General features: G+C 46.4%; 1 protein-coding gene across 3 annotated transcripts in view; it reads right to left on the bottom strand.

The window, feature by feature from the left end:
• Nucleotides 1-10,682, bottom strand: part of DDB1 (damage specific DNA binding protein 1) — a 33,972-nt gene that overhangs the window by 2,056 nt on the left and 21,234 nt on the right. For all 3 annotated transcript variants that reach the window (XM_017519854.2, XM_037735327.1, XM_037735326.1), the window contains exons 19-25: nucleotides 9,791-9,914; nucleotides 9,286-9,450; nucleotides 8,472-8,566; nucleotides 1,991-2,161; nucleotides 1,498-1,607; nucleotides 1,036-1,205; nucleotides 710-812 (exon numbers count right to left, since the gene is read on the bottom strand). In XM_017519854.2, the coding sequence (XP_017375343.1) occupies nucleotides 710-812; nucleotides 1,036-1,205; nucleotides 1,498-1,607; nucleotides 1,991-2,161; nucleotides 8,472-8,566; nucleotides 9,286-9,450; nucleotides 9,791-9,914 (938 nt within the window). The remainder of the gene's footprint in view (nucleotides 1-709; nucleotides 813-1,035; nucleotides 1,206-1,497; nucleotides 1,608-1,990; nucleotides 2,162-8,471; nucleotides 8,567-9,285; nucleotides 9,451-9,790; nucleotides 9,915-10,682) is intronic.

Raw genomic sequence — 10,682 nt, 5'->3', positions numbered from 1 at the left:
AAAAAAAAAAAAAAAAAAAAAAAAAAAAAAAAAAAAAAAAAGGTGAAGAAAAGCAGCAGCTCTGTAAATAAATAAACTGAGACTCGGTGAGACAGGACTGTGAAGTCTTGCTAGTCAGCCAAAAAACAGAAATCACCCCATCAGCCCTCCTTGGCTGCCAGAGTCACAGGCAGGAGCTCCTCCCACCTCCAGCAGGGGCGGGGAGAGCCCTTTATATCTCTTTACTAAACAAATTTCCAATAGCACTTGGGTTCTGAGGGTCCCAGGGTGGTTGACTCTTGAGCTTCGGCATTTTCCACTTCTTCACCTTTCACCTTCTTCTGGTAGTCTCTCTAGTCTCAGACACTGCTGCCCTCAACAAGATCCCTGAAAGGATGTGCGCCTGTTTTGTAATCTAAACTTACATTTGGTGTTCTACAGCAAGAAGGCCAGAGGTGGACACATTTCAGGAATACAAATGTACATTTCCAAGATGGACCAGCAAAAGCTGGGTGATAAAGTACTTTCTTTGGGAGTCAGTATACTATTCTCTCTATTGTGTGTGTTTGAAATTTTCCACGTGAAAAAGTCAAAAACAAAACAAAACAAAAAATCTATTCCGTATAGGAACCTAACCCAGACACATTAACAGCTTCCGGGTAATGTGACTATGTGTGCCACATATGCCAGGATGTGCTTTCAAGCAAGCAGATGGCTCTGAAAAGGATATAAGGAGTGCTCAATCTTGCCCACACTTTTGATGACTTTATTGAGTCGATTCTGCATGTCCAACAGGAGGTTGTACCAGCTCTCTGACAGTGAGGTAACCAGCCCTGAAGAAGTGAAGGAGGCAGTGAGCTGCAGAGAGCTCAACCCCACAGCATGTATCGTCTACATAAAGGGCAGCCCAGGTGAGCAGCATGGGGAGGGCTAATGTGCTGCAGCCTCCTCTACTAAATGCCTAGGTCTTGTCCAGTTGCTTTCCCCAGTCCCTCAGAATGGTGGTTTCAGGAAGGAGGCCTGTGTGGGGGTGTGCCCTGCAGGGGTTGACCTTACCTATCATGCCGTTGACCGTGCCGAAGAGCACCGAGCCTTGTGTGGGGGTGGAAGTCTCACCCAGATTCTGCATTACCAGAGAGCCATGGCAAAAGACATTGACAAACTCGCCCAGGTGGAAAAGACCAACCTCCTGGAGGTGCTGCCGCTCCTCGTCAGTGGTGGCAGCGCTGAAAAGTGGTGAGAAAGTCACTTCCTAAACCTCCTGTTTCCACACAGGCCCTGAGACAGGACCATGTGCAGTGGACACAGTGCTGAACTTCCCTGGGAGCTGACATACTCCACAGTAGGGAAGCCAGTCTAAAGAGGTGGATTTCTGGGACCTTTTATTCTCTCATGAGCAAAGTTCTGTCTCTGTAAAGAGAACCACCTGAATCTGACATAGAACCCAATGCTTGCATCCACCGGAGACTCAGGAGCTCCCATCTCTCCCCACCACTCCCAGAGCTGGCCACTACTCACCTGTCCTTTTGACACACAAACAAGTTAAAGGCATTTTCGGCCCCCAGAAAATTGTCATCATCCAAGATTTCCACAGCACTCATCCAGTTGGGATTGAAGTCTCGAGCAATCTTAAAACAGACAAGGTGAAACAAGAAAACACAATCAGCAGTTTGTGTGGAATTCAGTTCTGGGACTTGTGTTTCCTTTATTCAGGAGCAAGGCCCCACCCTGCAGAACATGTAGCCCTGTGTTTAACAAGTGTCACCCAGAGGGATTCTCCCTTGACCTCTCTGCCAAGGTAGCCCTTTTGGTTGCCAATTGCCCCAGAGATGGAGCCTACTCAGAGTTTGAGTTGGGAGTCTCTAAAAATACTTCATCAATGTAGAATGTCTGTTCCAGGGAAAACATTTCTGCCCCTCATACTGGGCTGGATTATCTTTCCCCACCAGAGACACTTGCAGGAGCTGTGGCTCAAGCAAGAAGTCTGCTAGCATTCCGTCCCCACCATCACCTCTTCAAAGTTTCCTTCCATGGGCTTATAGGCGAGCAGCAGCACTGAGCGCATGAGGTCGCCCACCAGGATGAAGTCGCCCTTGGTCTTCAGGTAGAGCGCCATGATGTTGTTGTAGTGGTTGCACTCAGTGCGCAGCTCCTTCTCTGTTGTCCACTCATAGAGCCGCACCTGGGAAAGGCATATTGTCTCTCTCAGCCAAAGGGGCCAGAGCTCTCTCAGAATGACTGCCCCCCAACTCCTCCATCCTCCATCTGCAGCACCACTTCTCAAAGTGTAATGCGGGAACAGAAATGGTTTTATGAGGTACTGAACATTTATTATTTTGCTATTATTTATGAAATATGAAAACACAATGAACACACCAAACTAGGAATACAAAACTTCCCAAGTTTTCCTTTACATAAAAAAAATGAGTCGACGTAAAGGAAACAGTAACGTGGGTATAATACTATAGATCTTCTTGTGACTTCTGCAGTTTGGTAACTGACCTGCAGAAGTGTCTGTGGAAAGAAATCAGTCTCCAACTTCCTGATCAAAAAGAAGCAAGATCACCTCCCAACAAACCACCTTTTCTGAACCCTTCTCAAAACTCATACCGGGCCAGACGTGGTGGCTCACACCTGTAATCCCAGCATTTTGGGATGCTGAAGGGGGTGGATCACTGAGGTCAGGAGTTCAAGACCAGCTTGGCCAATGTGGTGAAACCTTGTCTCTACTAAAAATACAAAAATTAGCCAGGCAGTGATGGCATGCACCTATAATCCCAGCTACCTGGGAGGCTAAGGTTGCAGTAAGCTGAGATCGCACAACTGCACTCCAGCCTAGGCAACAGAGTGAGACCCTGTCTCCAAAAAACAAAACAAAAAAAGCCTCATACCTTTCTCTGATGTGAACCCAATGAGTAGAGAAAACGAACAGAAGTCCAATAGAGGCTGGGTGTGGTAGCTCACGCCTGTTATCCCAACACTTTGGTAGGTCAAGGCAGGTGGATCACTGGAGGCCAGGAGCTCCAGACAAGCCTGACCAACATGGCAAAACCCCATCTCTACTAAAAATACAAAAATTAGCCAGGTTTGGTGGCCCATACTTGTAATCCCAGCTACTCAGGAGGCTGAGGCACAAGAATTTCAAGAACCTAGGAGGCAAAAGTTAGAGTGAGCCAAGATCATGCCACTGCATCCCAGCCTGGGTGACACAATGAGGCTCTGTCTCAAAAAAAGAAAAGAAAAGCCCAACAGAAACACTGTCAAATAACTAAAGGAACCTAAAGAACCTGATTCTGTGGCCACCCTCTAACAACCCCCAGGAGGGAAAAAGAAACTCTGCTTTCTTCTGTCTCCAGCATAGCGCTTTCAATTACAACCACATCTCCAAAAGAATGAAGATGCTGCTGGGCGAGGTGGCGTGAGGCTCATGCCTGTAATCCCAACACTTTGGGAGGCCAAGGCAGGTGGATCACCTGAGGTCAGGAGTTCGAAACCAGCCTTGACCAACATGGCAAAACCCCGTCTCCATAAAAACACAAAAATTAGCCGGGCGCGGTGGCTCAAGCCTGTAATCCCAGCACTTTGGGAGGCCGAGGCAGGTGGATCACGAGGTCAAGAGATCGAGACCATCCTGGTCAACATGGTGAAACCCCGCCTCTACTAAAAATACAAAAAATTAGCTGGGCATGGTGGCGCGTGCCTGTAATCCCAGCTACTCAGGAGGTTGAGGCACGAGAATTGCCTGAACCCAGGAGGCGGAGATTGCGGTGAGCTGAGATCACGCCATTGCACTCCAGCCTGGGTAACAAGAGTGAAACTCCATCTCAAAAAAAATAATAATAATAATAAAATAAAAAAACACAAAAATTAGCTGGGCATCATGGCATCCTCCTGTAATCCCAGCTACTAGAAAGAATCGTTTGAACCCGGGAGGTGGAGGTTGAAGTTAGCTGAGATTACATCACTGCATTCCAGCCTGAGCAACAAGAGCAAAACTCCAACTCAAAAAAAAAAAAAAAAAAAAGAATGAAGGTGCTTTATTATCAGTAGACAAATGGAGAGAAACTTGGCACAGCCCAGAGCTAAAGAAGACAAACTTAACCTGTCTGAGCTGATAAGCCTTCCCTGGTAGATCCTTCAGGATCCAGATAATCCCCATGGCCTCTGCATAGCTAGAACTCCTGGGCAGAACATATTAATTAAGCCACGATTTCTCAAAATGCGTCCAAAGAACCCTAGCTACACAGGAATATATTCCAAAAGCCATTTGTAGTCATTACAATGTTTGGCCGGGTACAGTGACTCACGCCTGTAATCCCAGCACTTTGGGAGGCCAAGGCAGGTGGATCATCTGAGGTCAGGAGTTTAAGACCAGCCTGACCAACATGAGATTGGCTGGGCATATGGCACATGCCTGTAATCCCAGCTACTCAGAGGGCTGAGGCAGGAGAATCGCTTGAACCAGGGAGTCAGAGGTTGCAGTGAGCCAAGATGGAGCCACTGCACTCCAGCCTGGCCACAGAGCAAGACTCTGTCTCAAAAAGAAAAAAAAACAGGCTGGGCATGGTGGCTCTCACCTGTAATCCCAGCACTTTGGGAGGCCGAGGTAGGCGAATCATGAGGTCAGGAGTTGGAGACCAGCCTGGTCAACATGGTGAAACCCCATCTCTACTAAAAATGCAAAAAATTAGCTGGGCATGATGGCGGACGCCTGTAATCTCAGCTACTCAGGAGGCTGAGGCAGGAAAATCACTTGAACCCGGGAGGCGGAGGATGCAGTGCACCAAGATCGCACTACTGCACTCCAGCCCAAAAAGAAAAGAAAAAAATAAATAATTACAATGGTTACCACACCTCTATCACAGGGTAAAAGGTACTTCCAGAGTACCCCATCTTCAGGTAAGCCCACCTTGCTGGGCCTCCACACCAGAAGGAGTGCCTCAGAGCTTCACATGTTCCACTCTGTCTCCATGCTCTCAACCTTCCCGTCACCTTGGAGAGAGTCAAGCCCAAGGCCAGACACCACCAAAAGCTCAAGACTCCAATTCTCTTCCCAAAAGCTTATAGACTTCCACTGTCCAATACAGTAGTCACTAGCCACACCTGGCTGTGAAACACTTGAAATGTGCCTAGTCAAAGTTAAGATGTGTTCTGAGCGTAAAATATACAACAAATATCAGTATGAAAAAATGTAAAACATCTTAATAATGTTTTTTATACTGATTACATGTGGAAATGCTAATACTTTAGATATTAAAAAAAAAAAACCTTATTCATCTCACCTGCTCCTTTTTGCATGTGTGGCTACTAGAAATTTACAATGACATACATCACTCATATTTCTATTGGCCAGCAACACAATAGATATGTCCTTACCTGACATCAAATGCTACCCTCCACCCTCCTGATCCCTGTGCCTACTCACTGCACCCTCTGGAACACAGTCATTAATCATGGGCAGCCTCTTCTCTGGGCAAACCCTTCACCTTCTCATTCTAACTGACATCCGTAGCTCTTTCATAAGGGTCCTGTGGCCCTCTTGTCTGTTTTCTCTTCCACTGTCTCTCCTAGCACTGGAACAGGAGAGAGCAGTCTCCCACACTCCTCCTCTGCTCTTTCAGACTTGCCACTCCCTCCCCCAAAACACCACAGTTTTGAAGCTCACACCACCAGGACACACAACCACCATCATCCATCAAAGCAGTCACCTGAATTCCCATCCCACCCATCACACTCTCCCACATAACCTCTTATAAGTCTTGATAACTATAATACTCACGGAAAAGGTCCTTTTAGGACCCTCACCTCTTAGCTTTTCTGACCCCTTCTTTCCCACTTACTTTGTCCATTCTTATGACCATCTGTTAAAGGCTGGCATTACAAGTAACTGCACTCTTCCTGAATCTCACGTCCTCTGCTCTGCCTCTTCTCAGGTGTCCAGAGTCCACCACCATAATCACATAATCACTGTCTTGCAGATTCTCAATGCCCTGACCCTTCTCCCCTTTCTCATGCTCACCCAACAAAACTTGACTTGGATTAAATTTACATCTTCCGCTACCGGTAAGGAAAACCAACTAACAGGATGACTGTTGTTTTAAATTCAAGACTACTAACTGAAAGGGGGTTCTTAAATCACTCAGGAATCATGCGTTTTCCTATTCCACTCAGGCTTTTGGTCCTAAAACAATGAATTCATCCTTTTTCCACTCTACTCAAATTGCCAATATCTTCTTCCCATCTTCTCTCTCAGAAATTTCACAGAAAACAGGGATACAGCCAAAATGGCATTTCCATGAACTTTCACGTCTGTTCCCTTCTCTGCCACTGGGAGATACCACCTCCTTTCTACCTGGCCAAGAACAATGGCTCTCCAAGCAATTCACTTTTTTTTTTTTTTTTTTGAGACAGCGTTTCGCTCTTCTTACCCAGGCTGGAGTGCAATGGTGCGATCTCGGCTCACCGCAACCTCCGCCTCCTGGGTTCAGGCAATTCTAGTGCCTCAACCTCCTGAGTAGCTGGGATTACAGGCACGCGCCACCATGCCCAGCTAATTTTTTGTATTTTTAGTAGAGGCAGGGTTTTACCATGTTGACCAGGATGGTCTCGATCTCTTGACCTCGTGATCCACCCGCCTCGGCCTCCCAAAGTGCTGGGATTACAGGCGTGAGCCACCGCGCCCAGCAGCAATTCTCTTTTTAACATCAGTCCCATGAGCACAGAAAACATGCAGCAGTATTTCCCAGCTTGAAAAATTAAAAAGAGAAAATCCTTATCCTGCAATTTCACTGTACCCATCATTCTCTCCTTTACTACAAAACGCCCTGAGGGGTTTTCTGTACCAGCTTCCTTTCCTCCTAGTCTCAGTTGAGCCAACTGCAATCAGGTTTCCAGCCCCATCACTCAACCAAGAGCTCTGATCAAGTTTACCACCAACTTCCATGTTATTAAACCAATGACCAAGTGTTTATGTTACCTGACCTACTGGCAACACTTACAGTTTACCAATTCCCTCCTGCTTCAAATACTTTTTCTCTATGAATTCCAAAACACTACTCTCTCAGTTCTCCTCCTACTTCACAAGTCACCCTTTTTGTTTGGCTGGATCTTCACCCTATCTTTGAAATGCTGGACAGCTCCAGGGCTGTCTTCAAATCCCTTCTCAATGGGCTCTCAGCAGATGGGTGGTCCTAGGTGAGGTCACCCAGATTTTTAGCTTTAACTGCCATGCTAGCATCTCCAGCCAATCTCTTCCCTGGATTCTATAACTCTCTCATTGTTACCTAGTGAACATCTCCACTTAGATAACTACTGAAACTGAGTATATCCAGAACAAACCTCTGGCTTCTACTCCAAACCTGCTGCACCCATTATCTCTCCCATCAGTAAATGGCAAAGCCAAACCCCCTGACCTTTTATTCCTCTGTCTCTCACATCTCATTTTCAATCTATCACCAAAGTCCTTCAATCCTACCCTCATAATGTAAGCAAAATATGACTACTCTTCTTCCTCTCCTCTATCACTGCCTGGTCCCAGCAACCACCCACTGCACCTGGGTTACTAAGAGCCTCCCCTAACTGACTCAAACCCTTGCTCAAACCTTCCAGAGGTTTCCATCATGCTCTACATAAAACCCTGACATGGCCTACCAGGCTCTGAACATTCTGGCCCCTGGTTGTCCACTGGACTCGACTCCCACCAGACCATCAGCTCAGTCCCTGCAGACATCAGGTCTACCCACTCTCACCTCTGGCCTCCCACCCACTGCATTTGTCTTCCCCAAGCACAGGTAGGGTTCTTACCTCCCTTCATTTTGGAATATACCTAAATGCCACTGTGTACCCACATGACCCTCCTGACCATGTGATATGAAATAGCAAACTCTACTGCTATGTTCTTCCTGGCATTCCTCCAGCCTTGTGCCCCTTTTATTTCTCACCACTTCACATACTATGTACTTTATTTGCTCATAAACTCCAAAAGGGCAGCTCACTGTCCATTTTGTTTACTGCTATCTCCCAACTACCCCCAAAAAATCAAGTTGTACATTTTCGATATACAAAATTTTTGTCAATTATACCTCAATAAAGACCGGAAAAAAAACTTTTTAGCAAGGGAGGAGGTAGGGTCATGGCAGAAACAGTGGAATATTTCAAAGGACTATCTTTCAGGGATGTACTTAGGATATTCTGATTTGGCTTTCTTTCTCTTGGCATGGAACACCCTACGCGCAGGGCCCAGAGCTCTGATTTGTTTCTCAAGTCCCACAGCACTCAGGATCTGAAACACATGGGGTTCCATGTAACCTTGTCCAATGCCTGGTTCAACCTCAGTTTCCCAGATTCCCAACTTAGGGCTCTATCCTCCACACCCACTACTTTGTTACCCTCAAAATCTGACGAACATGCGGTCCCAGACATGACAGAGGTTGACACATTCTGCAAACAATGATGGGCAGCCTAAAGTAAGTACCAAGTGGTCTAGGCCTCACCGTGCTATTGATGCTGGCTAACAGCTTCCCGTTAAATTCCACCATAGAGTACACGGCCCCTTTCACTTCCTTTTCAGCCACAGTCTGTAGTTTTCCTGGGGGCAGAAAGATATGCTTGAGTCTCTTATCTATGAGTCCATACTTTACCTCGTCAAAAGAATCCTCTGGTTGCCCCTCTGGTACTAATTCCTGCCCCCTAAAACTACTCATCTAAAAAAAAAAATCAGACTCAGTATCTAAGTGGGGTTAACCACCACCTAAAGTATGAGCCCTAAGATAATGTGCAGAGAAATCCAGTTGGTATCTAGGATCTACCCCTCATCTTGAAACTCTAGATCTGTCTCTCAAGATGGAAACCAAATCCCATTTCAGCCGTCTGATCTGAGATTTCCAGGCTCATAGTCTTTAGAGCCATCTTGGGTGGGAGGAATGAGAAAAGATATTAAAAAGTAAACACAGTGCTGAAGCTGGAAAGAGCACCTAAATGCCTGAGCAACCAAGTGGAAAACAAATCTAGGATTCTTAATTTTCATGCCGGTTGTCACTAGATCCCCTTACCCAGCGTTCACTTCTCCCATCCCTCCTTTTTTTATCAGCCTTTCCAAGAATAGCAAAAAAAGAAACATAAGCTAAATTTTACTGTGTACTGTTCACATGCTCCAAAATTCAATCAGATAAAGAAGAGAACAGCTTTCTACAGCAATAAACCCAAGTTCTTCTACTGCTTAACTGAGGCTCTCTAAAACCTCACAATGGCCTGCTGACTTTCTCAGCATTTCACATCCCTCAGAAACCGAAGGCTGTGCCCACTTACCATCCGAATACTGAAAGACCACAATGCGACCCTGCTTGGGCTCTGCCTCTTCAGGATACACCATTGCTGTGCCCACAATGAAGTAAGTGTTGGGGTCTTTGCCCAGTTTGCAAGAGACCAGGCTGAGGGCATATTCATTCTGCAGAAACTGGTGAGCATGAAGCACTAAATGGAGTAGAGACAGAACTATGTGATGATAAGTTGCCCACATCTGCACACACACCTAACCCCATATTTCTGTAAGGCCTACAGCTTAGGCAGTGACAAAGCCTGTGCCACCTGCTGTCCCTGTCTCATCAGATTATCCATCCCCTACCAGCTAAGCTGAGGAGAGGATGTCCAGCCCTCCAGACTCACTGCCATCTCACAAGAGTTCCCGTCCCTCCTTTCTGCTCCTCCTAGGATGGTCTGCCACAATCTGTCAGGCTTTGGACTGTGCAAGAGCCCAGAAGAGCCTGGATTAGAGAGGACATAGATAAAAATGATCAAAAGAGCTCATGTGCACCTTCAAAGGTGTGTTGGTCAATGATAAGTAGGTTGTGCACCTCCACCTCTTCTCCAAAGGAGGTCTCATGAGGAGCTGTACTGCTGGAGAATAGCTTGCTGGAGCTGACACTGCTGGACAGAGCCTGTGAACAGAGAGAATGCACATCATCCTTCACATAAGCAGAAGTAGTGCTGAGACATCATTGTGAAGAGACTCGTCCGATGGGGAACACAGAGGTTGCAGCTAGCCAAGAACTCTGATAGCTGGCAGCTCAAAAAGCCTGAGGAAGAGTGCTCCAGAAGAGGCATGTAGTTGAAACATCAATCCAAATACACAGTAAAAATCTAAGGGTAATTAAAGACTAAATAGTGATGCTGCAAGTCAATCAAGCACAGCTAAAAAAGGAACTCAGGTGACCTTAATAAAGGGACAGACTCCACTACCCTCAATGGAAAGAGGAGGGGGGCACTTCAAATAAAAACAAAAGCCATGAAGACTTCAACTCTGGACTATCGGGGGAGGTCCTATGGCAGATGTCTGGGAACAAGAAAGGCAGAGAATACATGGAATAAAATGACCAGCTGATATCTCCACTGAGCCTAGAATGCGTAGCTCCAGACTGTCCTGTTATCCGTCTCATTCTGCAGATGAGAAGCTGAAGTTTAAGCTTTCCCAAGGTCACACAGCTAGCAACAAACCTAGAAGCCAGGCCAGGCGTGGTGGTTCATGCTTCTAATCCCAGCGTTTTGGGAGGCCAAGGCGGGCAGATCACGAAGTCAGGAATTCGAGACCAAACTGGCCAACACAGTGAAACCCTGTCTCCACTCAAAATACAAAAATTAGCTCGACATAGTTGTGGGCACCTGTAATCCCAGCTACTTGGGAGGCTGAGGCAGAAGAATTGCTTGAA

The sequence above is a fragment of the Cebus imitator genome, unplaced genomic scaffold (assembly GCF_001604975.1).
Source record: "Cebus imitator isolate Cc_AM_T3 unplaced genomic scaffold, Cebus_imitator-1.0 Scaffold779, whole genome shotgun sequence".
Taxonomy (NCBI): domain Eukaryota; kingdom Metazoa; phylum Chordata; class Mammalia; order Primates; family Cebidae; genus Cebus; species Cebus imitator.
Note: the sequence above shows the minus strand (reverse complement) of the source record. Positions and strands in the feature narration are given on the sequence as shown.